The following is an 18,261-nucleotide window of genomic DNA, read 5'->3' as shown; positions in this document are numbered from 1 at the left end:
GCACTGCATGGATTTAAATGTAATCTGCTATGTAGCAGCTAGGATTTGCCCCTCTCACCTTTAATATCACATTATAATCAGAATTTCTGAAAGCTTTATGAATTGGTGATTGCAGTTGCATGCAAGATCCTCCCCCCAATTTTTTTTTTTTATAAACTTAGGACAGCCTGGGTTTACTGCAAATTGATAGATAAATAGAATGTGCCATCTGTCCTCAGAAAAACAGTAATAGATAATGGAGAAAATTTATGAAGTTAAGGTTTGCGTGTGAAATGGTTAAAAGTTAAACACACTGTCTTTTTCTAGATTCAGCAGGAAGAGAGTATGATTTAAGTGACCTTAGTCGGGATACGGAGCCATGGATAGCTGTTGATGTGTCTGACAAAGCAAACAAAAGAACATTTTATCTCAACGTATGCAAACCTCTTCCATTAATAGGAGGATGTCCTGGTAAGTATTCTTCACTCTGCAAACTTCAATGACCTAATTTCATTTAAAACGTTGAGAACATCCCTTTAAGCCCAAATCTCTGTCTATAGGTAATATTTGGCTCTGAGCTCTTTTTTTATCATATTACTTTAACTGCCTTTTGCTACTTCCATTCCAAAAATATATCCCAAGCATGCCCCTTCTTCACACAATGCTTAAAAACAAGAAGAGAATCGAGAGCCCAATATGGTGCAGTATTGTCAGGTAAAATGAAGAGTTAAATACAATTTTATGTGTATATACTCACAAACACGGGTTACCCATAGGCAACCACTTTAAATGCAGGTGGGGAGCATTAGGACCTGACCCCACTCAGGTTAAGAAGTCGCTCTCTGTAGATAGTAGATGGGGATGCACCCCTCCACCCAGGGTGGACTAGAAGATCAGCAAAAGCTCGGTATACAGAGGCGCCAGAGTAGAGTAAAACATTTTAAAAACAGTTCAAAAGCAGAGGGGATGTTAGGGTGGACTTACCTCCCTCTTACAAAAAAGAAAACTCACTCGAGTCTCGATAAAACAGAATTGACAAATAATTTATTCAACTCCACAAATGCAACGCGTTTCGCGGGCGTGACCCCGCTTCCTCAGGCAAAAATGGGAGCACAACTCAGTGGGTCAAGCAGTAGGTTTGAGCGCTCAAACCTACTGCTTGACCCACTGAGTTGTGCTCCCATTTTTTCCTTAGGAAGCGGGGTCACGCCCACGAAACGCGTTGCATTTGTGGAGTTGAATAAATTATTTGTCAATTCTGTTTTATCGAGACTTGAGTGAGTTTTCTTTTTTGTAAGAGGGAGGTAAGTCCACCCTAACATCCCCCTCTGCTTTTAAACGGTTTTTAAAACGTTTTACTCTACTCTGGCGCCTCTGTATACCGAGCTTTTGCTGACCTTCTTCACACAAGGCTACTAAAATGCTTGTGCATAACCTAATCATATTCCTTTTTGGCTACAACATTCAACTCTGAAGCCCACCAAAAATGAGACTGGCGTCTCTCCAATCCCCATGTAATCCTGTCTCATGTCTCACATAGGAGAGTCTGTGTACGGACTGTACGCCTCAAAATCTACCTGATATTTCTGTTATGTTGGCCCTTATCATTAGTGTTGGGCCGAACAGTTCGCCTGGCGAACCTCTCTGGGCCTCTTACTACTTCCGGGTCGCAATGACCCGGAGTAGTACGCCTGCGCTGCCCGGCGGAGCGCGTCCTAGATCGCGCTCCTGTTGCCGGGCGCTCTCTGCGGATGAGCGTGACGTCACTCATGACGTCACGCTCATGCGCAGAGAGTGCCCGGCAACGGGAGCGCCATCTAGGCCGCGCTCCGCCGGGCAGCGCAGGCGTACTACTCCGGGTCATTGCGACCCGGAAGTAGTAAGAGGCCCATGAATTTAGAGATGTTCGGGAACCGTTCGCCACATCTCTACTTAGCATACATAAATCAGTCCATTAGTAATGTATGGCCATTTTTTGTGTGCATGTACACGTTCTTCTGTCATCCTAAATAATTTATCTAAAAATTTTTTTTTTAATATATATAGATTCTTAAAATGTTGTATTTTGTTGCCTTAGGTGGAATTGTGGGGTCCTGCATGAAGACTACAGACAATAAAAGCTTCAACCTTGGCTTCATCCAGATGAGTCCTCAGGCTTTGGAAGATGGAACTCTCACCATTGTGTACATGAGTGGTGACAAATGCAGAGAAAACAAGCATTACTCTACACGGATCATCTTCCAGTGTGATCACAATATAGTAGGACTACCAAAATTCTTTGTTTGTGTTGCATATAGTATCATTTTGTTATTAATAAACACAATAGTTTTTTTTCCAAACCCCCCCCCCCCCCCCCCCCCTCGGACATACAATGTGGTGGTTCACTAACTCAACTTTATTACCCTCAAGTAAATAGCTCACAGAGTGCTGCCTTTGAGAAATGCAAACTGCGGTAAAAAAGGGGTAAAAAAAAAAAAAGTTTCAGCTGCTATATACAGTAAGACCCGGTTCACACTGTATTTTAAAGCCAAACGGATCCTGTAAAGCAGATCTGGTCTTCTCTTCATCGGATCCATATAGCTTGGTCCACACTTGCAAACGGATCCATGAAAACGGGTCTAATCACTGGTCAATCAGATCCGTTTTGATTCCGTTGCCACTTGGTTCTGCTGGGATGGGGGGGAGGGGGTTGTTTCTTACCCTGACTTCCGTCACATAGTGTGAAGGAATGTTCCATTCTCTCATTGCTCCCAATGCAGGGCTTTAGCTTCCGTTTCTAGCTCAGTGGTCCAGAAAATTTGTTACTGCAGCAAAGTTGCGTTTTGATCAGTGGAACGTACGCAACAGATCCGTACGAACGGACGCATGTGAACGGTTCTATAGGTTAACATTTGATCTATTTACATCAGTTCAATTCGTACAGTATCCGTACTGTTCTGCTTATGGTTCACTTTTTAACGCTAATGTGAACCGGGCCGAAGTCTAGTAGACCCTCTTTGTACAAGTTTACCCTTGTTGCTCCAATTTTTTTTAAAGACATTTTTATCATTAATCCAGGCCAAGTATATTTACTTATGACCTTTCTAGTTGGGATCCTTTAAAAATATCACCAAAACAATAAAAAGATTTGATTTTATGGCAATTCGATTAAAAACAATTTATTTGAATTTCCTGATTTTTATTGCTATAATTCAATCAGTAGTGGCTAATTTTTGTGATACATTTTTATGAAAATAGAATGATAATAGGAGAGATGAAAATATCTTGATTTTATAGATCCAATCAATTTTTTTCACAGCTTATTTTTTATAATTGGGGGAAATGTTATTTTTTAAATGTTGCAATCAATAATTATTTCTTCTCAAATTGTAAATAAAAAATTGTATCGCGTATAGCCGTCTTTAAACAGAATGAACCTGAAACATCACCAGAAAACTAAACTAAAAAAAGCCCTCACTTACATCATATTTCCCTGTCATTTACTCACTAAGGCTGGATTCACACATAAAAGGTGTACAGTTCCATTCTAGTCCTGTCCCATCAGTTTTTTTTCTATGTCTTGGTTCACACATAAGGCTGTGTTCCCACTTGACAGTAAAATGGGCATTTTTTTGTCCGTTTTACTGCGAAACAAAACCGTGAACTGCTCCTATTTTATAAATAGGAGCCGTTCACACTTGTCACTCTGCAATAGATATATGGGATCCAGTAATCCCTGACAGACGGATGCATTCCCCAATCCCCATATAGCCTATGGAGGTAATTCCTCTGCCCCGGGCTCCAGCCAGACCACAGCGGATCATCCGCGCGGACAGTACACTGTCAGCTCCTGCTTGCTGCACGTGATCTGGCGCAAGTGGGAACCAAGCCAAAAAGGTGTACAGTTCTGGTCCAGTCCTGTCAGTTTTGCATCAGTTTTCTATGGGTATTGTTCACTCACAAAAGGTGTACAGTTCCACTCCTATCAGGTAAAAAGAAAGCAAAACTGAAAGGACAGGACTGGAACTGAAATGTACAGATTTATGTGTGAATCAAGCTTAAGACATGGTTCCCATTTGCTCTGAATCACGTGCGGCCAGCGGGAGCGGACAGTGTGGTGTCCACTTCGATGGTCCACTGTGATCCGGCTGGAGCCTGAGGCAGATGCGTTAACACCATAGGCTATTCGGTGAATGCATCTGCCTGCCCGGGATTATTGCGGATGGCCCTCAAGTGCAGCCCGCTTACCGCAGCAGACTGCAAGAACCCCTGGCAGGTGGACCACAGGGCACCATCGAAGTGTACACTACACTGTCCTCTCCCGCTGGCTGCATTTGACCAGGCACAAATGGTAACTGAGCCTTAAGCTGTGTTCCCACTTGACAGTAAAGCTGATATTTTTGTCTGGTTTCTGCATAGCAAAACTTTCAGTGAATTGCTCCTATGTTATATATTGGAGCCGTTCACACGGTCACTCTGCAAAAGATCCGTTGCAGTAAGCGGACCGCACTTCTGTGCAGTCTGTAATAATCCTGGACAAGCAGATGCGTTCCCCATATAGTCTATGAGGGTAACTCCTCTGCCCCGAGCTCTAGCTGGATCACAGCAGACTATCAAAGTGGACACTATGCTGTCAGTTGCCACTGGTTGCATGTGGTTCGGCAGCAGAAGCAACAGATGGGAACTGAGCTTAAGGCTGGGTTCACACATAAAAGGTGTACGGTTCCATTCCAGTCCTGTCCGCTTTTGACAGTTTGCATCAGTTCTGTATGAGTTTTCTAAGGCTAGGTGCACACACAAAAAGTGTACACTTCCAATCATGTCAGGTAAAACTGATAGAAAACTGATGCAAAAATGACAGGACAGGACTGGTACGGATATGTACAGATTTATGTGTGAACCAAGCCTCACTCCTCCTTTATGACCCCCTATTTCAAGCAAGGGCAGCATATCTGCTATGCGTTACCCATGGGCATTTGCTTGTAAGTCAGGGTGACTTCTGCGTATTTATTTCAGTGCTTATGTCATGCCCACATGAGATGTAGAATGTTGGGCAACATAACGATGTGACAATATGCATGCCTGTCTCCTACATCCTGCCTATCATGTTCTCACATCTGAATACTCCTGACTGCAGCTGTTTAGCACCAAACAAGTGGACAGGTTCAGGAGCTCTCTGCCTTGCATGTTATGTTGAGTTTCATGGTTTGGGAGGAGGGAATGTCAGTCACATGATATGCAAAATGACATGCAAGGCTGTGAACTCCTCCTGACTTTGTCCACTTGTTCAGTGGAAAACGGCGGCAGTTGGAAGTATTTGGGTGTTCTGAATCGTCTTTGTAAAAAATAAAGGAGATACTAAGAATCCCCCATGAGGAGGTGCACTAGTCCAAAGCTTGTCAGATTTGTCACTGCCTACTGTAAGCGATGGCAACATAGGAGAAAAGTAATTTATAGTGGATTTTTACTCTGGGAGAAATGTACTACTTAAAAGCATGCGTGCACGTGTATGTTCAATTTCACAATTTTTCATGATCGTGGTCCTTTAATTCAGGTATAGGGCCTGTACTAAAATGCAGACAGAAAAGTGACTTGTGTGTTCTAATAAAATAAATAATGCTTCTGTTTACAGATCATTATCTTTATTGTATTTTATATTTAGGGATCCCCTGTGTTCCAAGAGCAAGATGACTGTGAATTTGTCTTTTTGTGGAGAACGTCTGAGGCATGTCCAGTTATGAGAGCTGAAGGTAGAGGACATTATTATACATTTATTTAGCACTTTACAGAGTACACCAAACAATTCATGTCATTAACTTCTCCTCTTAGGTGCTCGTATTTTAACCCTTTAGTTTAATGTCCTTGGGCCACTATTGGGAAGGCAAACCAGTTACTGCATTTTTCATTCCATAAGACATACTTTTTTTTTCTCCCCCGAAAGTGGAGTGAATAAGTCGCATCTTATGGAGCGAATGCTGCCTCTCTGCCTGGAGCTGGGTCTAAAGACTGAAGACTGCACCATGTGTCTGCAGCAGAGTGGTGACACTAAGTTGCTGAGAGCTGAAAAAGAGAGGCTGCAGAACGTCTCTGCCTGAATTTCACCCCTCCTTAAAGTGAATGGGAACCGCTGCTTTAAAAAAGAAACCAGATACTTAAGGAGAGGGAAGGCTCTGGGTCCCAATGAGCCTTCCCTCTCCTCTCCCGTTGCCCTTGGTGCAGCGCTGTCCCCAGGAGCAGTATTTGACTACATTGGTCAAATACTGCTCCTTCCGCAGGCGAAGGTGACTTTGGAAAGACTTCGGTAGCCAGAGTTCTCCCGAAGACGGGCTGCTCCATACTGCTCACGTGCGAGCACCCTCTCTCAGGCAGTATGGAGCCACCTGTCTTCGGGAGGACTCTGCTCCCGAATACTTCCGAAGTCCCCTGTGGCGGGGGATTTAAACGGGGGAGCCAGCACTGCACCGTGGTCACCGGGAGAGGAGAGGGAAGGCTGATTAGGACACAGAGCCTTCCCTCTCCTTGGGTAAGTATCTTTTTTTTATTTTTACAGCGATTCCCATTGGCTTTAAGACTCTCTTCTAGCAGTTCTGTTCTTGCTGAACACGGACTTCAGAGGGGAGAGTTTACTTGTAGAAGCTCCCCCCTCCTACCTAGAATGATCAACACGGCAGGAGCAGAGATGTGTGGAGCTGTGTAAACCGTGCAAAGGGGAGATGATGACTTGAGGTGAGATTTGCATCTGTTTATGCAGTGTGTGGGTATGTGTTGAGCATATGTGTGTGTATAATGTATGATGTATGCACATATAGGGTGTGTGTGTATGATGTGTGCACGTGTACTGTATATTGTGTGTGTGTGTGTGTGTGTGTGTGTGTGTGTGTGTGTGTTTTTGTGTGCGCAATGGCCTCAATTCACTAAGGTTTATCAAACACTTTATCAAACGTTTGATAATTTACCTCATGGGTAAAATCTAATTTTGAATTCGCTAAGGTGTTATAGATATGTTGCACGTTTTATCGATAACACATTCGATAAATATATAACACCTTAGTGAATTCAAAATTAGATTTTACCCATGTGGTAAATTATCAAACGTTTGATAAAGTGTTTGATAAAGCTTAGTGAGTTTACACACGTGTGTATGTGTGACGAGTGTATACTGTATGTATAAGGAGAATTACTATTAATTTGGAGGGGGTAGGACCTGACACTCCACAAGACACCTCTGCACTCTGAAGATGCACCTGGTTTTACATATTTTTTTTCTGGATCTCCTCCTCTAAATCTAGGTGTCTTATGGTTTGGTGCGTCTCATGGAGAGAAAAATATGGTAACTTAACGATATGTTTTTGGATGTAGGAGTGGCACGTGGAAACCTATGCAAACAGGATAAGTGTAAATAAACCCAGTGCAGTCCTAATAGTGTTCTAACCAGAATAAGAACCTGAGAATAAGAATCAGCCCAGATTTTTTTTCGAATTACTAGTGGAAACTGATTACTGTACTTTATGGGTTAGACTAGGATTGACATAAAGGGGTTGGACAAAATAATGGAAACACCTTGAAAATCAACAAAATATATTTTAATATGGTGTAGGTCACATGTGACGAACTCCAGGCCTGGAGAGCCAGATCCATGCCAGTGTTTAGGATGGACTGATAAAAGAAAGGTAGGTGTTCTACCTGATGGACCACACCTTTCCTGATTCAGACCCATTAATTAATTTGAGCTGTGTAAAAAATGTGTGAGGACCTCGGCCCTCGTAGGACCGGTTTGACATACCTGGTGTAGGTCCACCTTTTGCGGCTATTACAGCCTCCACTCTCCGCGGTATTGATTCATACAAAGTGTGAATTGTTTCCAAAGGAATTTTAGCCAATTCTTCAGTTAAAACACCCTCCAGTTCTTTTAGAGACGATGGCAGTGGAAATCGACGTCTTACTTGAATCTCTAATAACGACCATAAATGCTCACTGTTGTCTTGGGATTGTGGTGGCCAGATGAGATGCTCAACTTCATTAGAATGTTCCTCGTGCCATTCTTTAACAATTCTAGCTGTATGCATTGGGGCATTATCATCTTGAAAGATGGCATTCCCCTCTGGAAACAGTTCTCGACCCATTGGAGGAACTTGGTCGCCCAAAATTCCTAAATAGTCTCGGCTGTTAATTCTTCCATGAAGGGAAATCATTGGCCCGGCGGATTTCCAAGAAATGGCACCCCAGATCATCACAGAACCCCTGCCATGTTTTACGGTTGGGAGAAGGCAGTCTGGATGAAATGCTTCTTTCGGCTGTCTCCAAACGTACACTTGGCCGGAGGTCAGAAATAAGGTAAACGATAATTTGTCAGAGAAAATCACATTTTTCCTCTGCTCGAGGGACCAATTCTGGTGGTTTCTACACCACTCTAAATGCTTTGAAATATGTGTCTTTGAGAGCAGAGATTTTCTAATTGCAGTTCTTCCAAGGAATCCAGATTTGTGCAGCTCCCAACGAACAGTTTTTGTGGAAACTGGGTTCTGTAGGTGTTCATTCAGCTCTGCAGTGATTTTAGAGTCCGACGGTCTCTCTGACAACTTCGACTTTCGGCCACAACTGTACTTTACTGAGGAAGTTTTTCCTTCTCTTTCAAAGGCAGTAATTACTTTTGAGACAGTACCTCTTGAAATGCCAAGCATTTGGGCAGTTTCTGTTACAGTAGCGCCTGCCATACGAGCACCAAACATTTGGCCTCTTTGAAAGTCTGAGAGATCTGCCATTTTTATAAATGATAACCAACTTTGGTTTAAATATCTGTAAAAAAAACTATAATTTTAATTAAACATATCAAATAACAAAAATAAACAAAACTATTTAACATAGGTCAAGTTTTGATTGCTTAAAACATGTTCAAAGATGATGATGCCAAAATGTTAAGTGTGTCCATTATTTTGTCCAACCCCTGTAGATCTAAATAGCCTGAAGAGAGGCATCTGCTATCAGTGACTAACCTTCTACCAAAAAGTTTTAAAATAACCTAACACTGCACAGTACTATATACAACCATTTAAGAGCTGCTGGTATTAGCCTTTGCAAAAGGTAAATGAATTGCTACATTTTTTCACATTTATGAAACAAAAAGGAAATAGCTTTTCAGTAACTCAAATGTGGACAGTTACATTTTGTTTGGTTCTTTGTTGTTGTATCAATAAGCATTGAGAGAGCTCAGTATGTCCTTTATGTATGCGTCAATACCTAACAAAAAACAGATTAACTAGTTAAGAACTAAGCTAGTTGAAATCTACGCCCTGTTTTGGTGGGCTCCTGGCTGGCAGGGCTTAGATTTCAATTAGCCGCCGCTGCGCTCAGTCGCAGTTTCCGTCGCTCTGCACCGATCGCGCCGCTCAAACTTGACGAGTCTCGCCGCATCTCACAGGCTCTGCCTGTCTCTGATGGCAGAGCCACGGGAGCCGGTCAGGAGCCGATTTCATCGGCTCCTGGCCCTGTCTTTCAATGTAAGCCGCTCCCATTGGCTTACATTGATAGACACGGTCAGGAGCCAATGAAAGCAGCTCCTGACCGGCTCACATGACTCTGCCGTCATAGAGACGGCAGAGTCTGTCCTGGGGGTCGCGGCGATGACGGCGGTTGCGGCGGGTATGCACGGCGATCGTCGGGATTCCATCGTTCTGGTACCAGCGGTCTCTGGTCCTTAAGGGGGCAGAGATTGCTGGTACTTATGAGGCCAGATTTGTAAAAAATACACAAAAAAAGTTAGATACCTGTGTGTGTTTGCAAGGCACGGAGGACGCCGTCCGCGCCCTCCGTGCCGTTCCGCCTGGTCCCCGGTGCTTAATATGCCCCCGAACGACCCCCGACCGCACGGCCCGGGTCGGGCTCTCCAGCCTTCACAAAGATGGCCGCCGGAGCTGGCCGCGGCTGCGCAGTCCGCATAGCCGCAAGTGCGGCTGCGCAGCTCTAAGGCCAACTCCCCGATCCACGCTACTGTTACGTGGATCGGGGGGTTGGCCTTAGAGCTGCGCAGCCGCACTCGCGGCTATGCGGACTGCGCAGCCGCGGCCAGCTCCGGCGGCCATCTTGGTACAGGCTGGGGAGCACGACCCGGCGGGCCGCGCGGTTGGGGACCATTCGGGGGCATATTAAGCAGCGGGGACCAGGCGGAACGGCACGGAGGGCGCGGACGGCGTCCTCCGTGCCTTGCAAACACACACAGGTATCTAACTTTTTTAATGTATTTTTTACAAATCTGGCCTCGTAAGTCCTTTAAGTGTTTAAAGCGAAGTTTAAGTGATGTGACAGGATGGGATAGACATGTGTATGTACGGTGCATATCACACAAATGTACAGTATATGCTGTGATGCTTTTATTCTTTCTCTGCCTGAGTGTTAATATTCAGCCATGCAACTGACAGTTTTTCTCCAGTTGGGACCCAGTCTATAGTATCTCTTACTGATAAGGAATTACTGTACAGCTATAAAATACATTGCTCTCAGAAGCCCAGTTCTCTACCAGGAGAGAATAGATTTAAAAAAGTTCAATAGTTCACATATTTGAGCACTCTGAGACACAGGGACAGACCATTTCATAAAGACAACACAAATCTATTTTAAGTTTTTAAACACAACCTAAAACTGTTGGATATCTAAAAGTCATTTTTTAGAAGTAGGATAGATGTAATTGTTTTTCTCTTAACTTTTTCACTTAGTTTAACTTAAAAGAAGAGCTGCAGTAAATTAACTTAGACCAGGTCTCTGAGGAAGCAAGCTTTTTGCTTGCGAAACGGCTGTCAGGTCGCCATCTTTGTAAGCTGTATCTGTCCTGGTGGGATGAAATAAAATGGGTGTTTGCATAGCAGCTCATCTGGTACCCGGATTGCTTTTTTTTCTCCTGATTGGTGGTGACATCTTTACTGCTGGCAGCTGATGTCTGTGGAAGGAGATGCTGCTTTTTTGTCAGTTGGAAACCATTGTTATTTCCCACAATGCAACCAGGCTCCCACAGTGTGATGTCAGTACCTAGGTGCTGACATCACACTGTGGGAGGGGTTTCACCACAATATCAACCATACAGAGCCCCCTGATGATCCATCTGAGAAAAGGAAAATATTTTTCAAGGGAAAGGGGGTATCGGCTTCTGATTGGGATGAAGTTCAATCCTTGGTTAAAGTTCCTCTTCAAGTACAAAATACTTAAAAGATCACTTTTTTAATCATGTGCTTTTTTTTCTTTGTTTGCTTATCAGGTGACAATTGCCAAGTTAAAGACCCAAAATATGGCCACACGTATGACCTTAAGCCATTGGCAGATAAAAATTTTGAAGTTGTAGATGGCGACTATAGGTACCAGCTGCGTGTCTGCGGGGAAGTCGTAGGATCTCCATGTGCATCCCAAGCACCAAGCGGAACCAAAGTCTCATCTTGCCAAGTCAAGGGTCATGTTGCAAAGTTGGCAGGTATGGGATTTATAACCATCTTCTCAAAGTGTGAAATGATTTTTAGCTTGCATGGCCCTTATGCAAATAAGTTCTCGTTTGCGTCTTCTCCTAGGACATAATTTGTCTTCTTCCAAAAAAAAAAATGTATATTTTTCCACATTTATCAGTTGAAAAAGTATTAATAAGTAGGTAGCTGGGTTAAAGCACACATTGCTATAGTGATGTGCGTTACCATAGCAATGCACACATTATCGCAGTAATGCACAGGCGTTACTGGCTTACTGGCCGGCACTCCGCCTTCGCTAGTAACAGTAAAATTGCGCTCCCTGCACATGGCAACTTCACCAGAGTTGCGTGCATCAGGCACATGGAAATATCTCCTGGGTGTATACTCAGGAAAACATTTTTTTGTATATGGACCGGTGAGCCTTATGGGCTCTCAACCATGGTGAAAACCTTCATTATGTTATATATTGCCATCACTATACATTAAGTATTAGATTGTATGTAACAGTTTTAGGTGAAAGCATGGCAAAATTAAAGATTGTTGCTTTGTCCCTCTTAATTAGAGAAGTAAAAATAACAGTTTGAAGTTCCACTACACCCTTATAGGTTTCTGACATGCTTGCATTTATAGTAACGTTAAAGGACTTACGAGCCCAAATTAAAAAAAAAAAAAAAAGTTGAGTACCTGCCTGAAATTTGAATGCATGGAGGACGCCCTCCGTGCAGTTTCGCGGGTTCCCCGCAGTTAAATCTTCCCCCCCGGACCGCTCCCGTCCCCACGCTACTGGCTGTTTCCTGTAGCGTAGATCGGGGGGGAGGGCTCTAGAGCTGCGCAGCCGCACTCGTGTCTGTATGGATTGTGCAGCCGTGGCCAGCTCAGGCGGCCATTTTGCTAGAGGCAGGAGAGCCCGACCCGGGCTGTGGGGTCGAGAGCCACGCAGGGGGACGATTTAACTGTGGGGACCCGGCGAAACTGCACGGAGGGCGCGGATGGCATCCTCCGTGCTTTCAAATTTCAGGCAGGTGCTTAACTTTTTTTTTTATTTGGGCTCGTAAGTCCTTTAACTATTTGTATACCCCTTATCTCCTGTCAGACTCAAATCGCAGGATTCAAAGCCTGGTCTCCTATGTCAAAGGTGGTGTCTTTATCCAGTACACTATCCAGCTGTCCCAACATTACAGAACAAATAATGACAGTTCTTTTTATGAGGATTTTACTTGCATTGACTTTGCCTTCTCCTATATAATTAATTTCAACACTGAGGTATAACCCAATTTCAGTTCACATAGTCTTGAAATCCAGGTCTTGCTTACTGGCATATATCTCATTTACTTACTGAAATTTACTCCAGTTTTGATTCTCACACATTAGTGTTTAATTTTCTAAAATGAAAATAAACAGAGGGTAATTAGATCAATACCATTGTTTTCAATAACACAAGACTCGCCCTCAAATCAGCTGATCCCATTGTCTGCGCCGCTTCCCCGCCCCCAGTATGACTTCACGCACGTAGCACTCTGAGCCCCCCCCCCCCCCCCCCCAACATGTCAACGAAACGCGTTGTCGGCAACATAGCAGACTTGTGTCTGTACAGACCGGCCACCAATGTCACCCTAGAAGATCTGCTTCCGATCCCTGAAAAGTGACATGTGTACGCACCTTTACAGAAGGTTAGCTTTCAAGCTTGCAACCCGTAGTGTTTTCGCAAGAGGTAGTTGTAAGAGACAGAGATGTATTCAACATGTAAAGTTTTTTTAAAAGGTAATTTATTGTCCCAGGTTTTAGCTTGGCAATAATGTACTAATCTAAAACTGTATTTTATTTTGAAGCTGTTATGCACTAATGTTTTCCTTGTTTTTAGGGCTGTCCAATCAAAAATTGATATATGAAGATGGATTGATAAAGTTAAATTATACTGGAGGAGAACTTTGCCACCAAAAATATAACCGCACAACATTGATACTCTTCCATTGTGACAAGACAGAAGAACCGGTTGGTTTAAATGCCTTCTGCCAGAATTATTTTTAAAAATAGTTTTATGATTCTGAAAAACACAAATATTTTGTATTTACTTTGTGTCCACCCAAGAGGTCCTCTACAAGCTAAACTGTGAATTTTATACAAAGTAGGGTGATTCTGATAGATTCTCTGTCTAGTTCTACATGTAGACCTAAATTGAGAAAGGTAAATGTATTGGTGCACTTTATTTTACTCCACCTACAACAAAAACAAACTAGTAACATGAGACTCTGGTCCTTATTTAGTGTACCAGAGAAGAGTTTAACTAAAAGTTTTATACATACCTGGGGCTTCCTTCAGCCCCATACGCACAGATCACTCCCACGCTGCTGTCCTCAGTTTTTTCCCTCTTCGGTACTGGGTCTCGTATCTTCAGCCAGTTGCTGCCAGTCTACTCAAGGGAAGTGCACCCTCTACGTATCTCTCCGGCTGCTGCCGGCTCAACTTTACTCCTAAGTTTTCTCCTAGGTTATGTTTTCACACCTTATCAATAAAATGCTCTTTAAATGTCCCTCAGAGGGGCTCTTAATGTAATCCCTCCCACAGTCATATGGCCATCATAGTCTAGGGTAAACTTTTAGCCAATTAACCTATTTGTATGTTTTTGGGATGATCAATGAACAAATATGGGGCCTTGCACTATGTGAAAATTAAAGTTTTCATATTTGTTAGGAGTACATTTGTTCATTTTAAGTAAGGGCCGGTTCACACGGGCCTCTAGTGGCGTGTCTGTCAAATGCTTTCCTACAAGCATGTAGAAAAGCAAATTACATCTTTCTGCAGCTCCCAGCGGTTTTCAACCCCGCAGGGGCACATGGAGTTGGGACAGTAAGCAACCCTGGAAGTAACATGTTGCTATCGGGGTCAGCTGAAACAGCAGGAAAAATCAGAATTGGAACGTGGCGCCCACTTACATAACAGAACAGGTGCTGCCTTGCAATCGACCCATGTGAACCGGCCCTAAACTACACATGTATTTATGCAGTATCTAATAATTTTTTTTTCCTACGCCATTTCAGCCTACCTTCCTGAAAGAGACTCCGGATTGTATATACATGTTTCAGTGGCGCACACCCCGTGCCTGTCCTCCCTTCAAACCTATAGATTGCTCTTTCAAGTAAGGCTTATGTCACTGATTTGGATTTTGAATTTTTTTTGTAGTTCAAAAAGTTACTGCTGTGAGTAAAACTGGATTCTTTAGTTTCTCAATACAATGCATGGTCTTATTGTGTCCAGATAAAATGGGATAGCAGGGATTGAGCTGAATTTAAAGTGGTCTGAAACTCCGACATAACATTCAACAAAAATGTGTGTTCCTACTTTTTATTACTCCTGCAGTTATCATATTTGAAGTTGTAGTTTGTAGTACCCTGAAAGCTGGCATTGCATTTTATTCAAACTGCATTTTATTATATATGAACACCTTCTAATGAGCTTTTCTGAACTGTTTGTGTGTGTCTGAAGCACAGAGAGCTCCTTTTCATTTGTTACTGTGTTTACACATTGTAACAAGATTGAAATGTAAACAAAGATACTGTCATCTACAGTTTGGATGTGGATTGAAGCTGAATAGCAGGACAAAATGCTTTTGTTTAACCATTTCAGTGATGTTCTGCTAAAAAAAAATCTGGGATAGTAGCTTTCAAGCTGTGAGGAATCTTTTAGAGCAAAGTAGAAATGCTGGCTTACAGACCACTTTAAATGAGGAGATTTGTATGTGTAGTACAGCTAAGAAATAAAACATTAGCAGCAGAGATACGAGTCTAAATTGTTTCCAGTACAGAAAGAGTTAAGAAACTCCAGTTGTTACCTAAGCAAAAGAGCTTATCTGAGCTCCACGACTTTCAGAGTCGCAGAGAGCTGTCTTCTGAAGCTTATTATCTCAAGTGTCTGTCACTGTATTTTGTTTTTTTCTGCAGAGGAAAGTTCAAAAGTTCACTAGCCTGCTCTGTGAAATCATTTAGAATGCTAAGTGTCTAAGCTAAGCTTCAAATATTAGAGAATGATACAAGTGTTATAAAAAAAACTTTATAACTGAAAATAAAAATGAGAATATTTTCTTTGCTACTAATGTTCTAGTAATTACCCTTACTACACAACCAATTCATTATATCATAATTTTGTTTTGCTTCAGTGTCACGTTAATGTAAACCTGACACAATCAAAGCCATTTATACTTCCCTAGGGCTTCCTCCTGTGGTCAGTTTGCTTCCTCCCTGTCATTCCGGTCCCCTCCCTTGTGCCCCAATGTAGTCCTTGTACCAGCCAGGTTGCAGGTGTGCATATTTTGTTCCATCAGTGCGCTCCTCCCGATGACGCTCTTGTTTCTGGCATTGTTTTTAGCAAGCGCAGTTTAGTCTCAAATAACTGTGCATTCACAGGATGCTCCCATCCAAATGAACTTAATTGTGGGGGTGTGCGCACGCCTGGGACCGCACATGCGCAGTAGTCCCCGATGGCAAATGTTTCAGGTGCACGTTAAGTAGAACATGACAGACATGGATTCAAATAGTAGAAAGTCTATTTAAGTATTCTTTTACTATGTTTGTCATGCATTATTTTCTGTGCATATGTTTGCACATCATTCTGTAGATAGAGAAAATGCACACTTTTACTTGCAGAAGAAAAATTTTAACATTGTCATTCGCAATGTACATTGATATGCAACTATTTCTTAGCCTGTACATTCCTTTAAAGTCATTTTGCACCTTCTGTGGAGACATTGATGGGCATCAGCCACCTTGCACCCTTTCCCCCTCACTCCATCTCTTTGGGAGAAGTGGGATGTGATGTCAATATGCCATGTACCCATGGGCTGGATTTATGTACAAATATCTTCAGACAGGCTGGATACCATACATTCCTGGCAGGCAGTGAGATTGGTAACCCATCCATTTTTTTTCTCCACAAAAGACAGTACATCTTTCAATATGTCTCACTTAGGACATGATCTCTTAAACCTTTATCCTTTTTTTTTAATGAAGGGACTCAGATGGAAATTCATATGACCTGTCGTCACTGTCCCTTTACACTGGAAATTGGGACGTAGAAGCTCATTCTGGTTCAAATCAAAGGTATCGCCTGAATATATGCAAGCCTTTAATGAGCGAAGTTGGTAAGTACCAGAAGATTATTTTTCAGCATACATGTACATTGACTTGTAAGTTGGCTGCTAAAACACAGGGAAGGATTTGAACTGCTGTCAGGTTACTGTCTGTCTATTTTTAGAGAATTTAGGACTGTAGTTTATCTGTATACCTAGGAGAAATTCAGAAGAGAGCCAGTGAAATGGTCTTGAACGATATAAGATTGTACTTAGTTGGGGCAACTTGAAGTTGAGATCCTAACAACTTAGGTTCCAGAAGAAGGCAAAAAGTAAAATAAAGTGAAGCCAAATCTCAATGGAGACACAGACAGAAACAAAAACCTACCCAGTCGTAAGCCTTTTTCACATTGTTCAAAACCCAAACTTAGTAAATAACAGTAGCTAGATGTCAGAGGTGTACCTACAAACCCCCCCCCCCCCCCCCCAAATCCTTTCTCCTCCATCCCATCACCCTATATAAACCCGCGGCAAATATCCCTCTACAAACAGAGCAAACATTTTCCAACATATGAAATGCAGCAAACCTTTTCCCACATATGAATTTAGTTGTTTCCCCATAAAATAAGTGTTTTCCTGTAAAAGAAATATGATCAGGCACTGGCAGCATATTCCCCAAACATATTTAGGCAGTTTCCTTAATCTTTTCATGGGATAACAATGAATATTTGACACTTATACAATGTAGTCAGTGTACAGCTAATGTCCAAACTGCTTGCAACAAGAGTTCACCCCAAGTAAGAATATCAAAGTTGTGCCCAAAGTGTCAATGTTTTGTGTGCCCACCATTATTTTCCAGCACTGCCTTAACTCCCTTGGGCATCCTCCGGCTCTGCTGCACAATCGGGCGGTTGGGAGACGCTCTGGCCCCCGGGCTCCGGTGCCATGGCACCGTGCTGGGGTCCGGCTCACCACGTGGGCAGCTCGGCTGATGGCCCATGTGAGACCGGTCCCGGCCGCTCCGTGTCTCTTCGTCGCTGCTCGCCCCAGGAAACACCGCTGCTGATGGGGAGCCCGGGATGTCCTCGGAGCCAGCCGGCGGGCGCTGCTGCTGACGAGGGAGCCAGGACGCGCTCGGTGCCTGCCTGGAGGGCGCCATTTTCAAACGTGGCGAGCGAGCCAGACATCATCGGCCATGCTGATCTAGCGCTGGGCCGCGCCGCCAGGGAGAGAGGACGCCGCAGAGTGGTCGGCCCTCTGCTTCCGCGTGGCCCCGTGCGCGCTGTCTCTTCTTGCCAGTCGGAGCAGTTGCAGCTCCCGCTGGTGGGCTGCCAGGGCTCCACCGCTCTTGCCTCAGGAGCTGCCTTCCAATGTCTGCTCTCCCTGCAGACACCACCAACACGCGATGTCTGTCCTCCCCGCTGACACCACCACCAGGCTCCAGCTGCAGGTCAGTGGTCCTCATCCGATCACCAGAGGCAGGCCAGTGACCCTCATTCCACCCTCAGCCACCGCTGCTTGGGCAGAAGACACCTCCATGCCTGCTAGTCCACCCATGTAGATGAGCCTGTACATCAGTCGGAGCCCCCTCCAGCTCAGTCATACAGCCTGCAAGCCACAGATTCAGCGCAGGATGGGCCCTAGATGCGGGTTCAATGCAGCCCTGCATTGGCGTTTCCAACAATTGCACTGCACCGAGGGAGCCATGCATGGACTTCAGCCACTTTTGTCGCCCATGCACAATCCCTACATTGGGCATCAGCCGTCGAGCTCCGCAGCAGACATAGCGACAAAATC

At 43.7% G+C, this 18,261-nt stretch overlaps 1 protein-coding gene across 1 annotated transcript in view; it reads left to right on the top strand.

Moving 5' to 3' along the window:
- Positions 1–18,261, top strand: part of IGF2R (insulin like growth factor 2 receptor) — a 242,584-nt gene that overhangs the window by 147,581 nt on the left and 76,742 nt on the right. The window contains exons 24-30 of the mRNA XM_068232027.1: positions 307–450; positions 2,057–2,238; positions 5,621–5,708; positions 11,204–11,413; positions 13,264–13,394; positions 14,441–14,538; positions 16,406–16,536. Coding sequence (XP_068088128.1) covers positions 307–450; positions 2,057–2,238; positions 5,621–5,708; positions 11,204–11,413; positions 13,264–13,394; positions 14,441–14,538; positions 16,406–16,536 — 984 coding nt within the window. The remainder of the gene's footprint in view (positions 1–306; positions 451–2,056; positions 2,239–5,620; positions 5,709–11,203; positions 11,414–13,263; positions 13,395–14,440; positions 14,539–16,405; positions 16,537–18,261) is intronic.

The sequence above is a fragment of the Hyperolius riggenbachi genome, chromosome 4, assembly GCF_040937935.1.
Source record: "Hyperolius riggenbachi isolate aHypRig1 chromosome 4, aHypRig1.pri, whole genome shotgun sequence".
NCBI lineage: Eukaryota > Metazoa > Chordata > Amphibia > Anura > Hyperoliidae > Hyperolius > Hyperolius riggenbachi.
The sequence above is the reverse complement of the archived record's forward strand: the minus strand, read 5'-3'. Positions and strand labels throughout refer to the sequence as shown.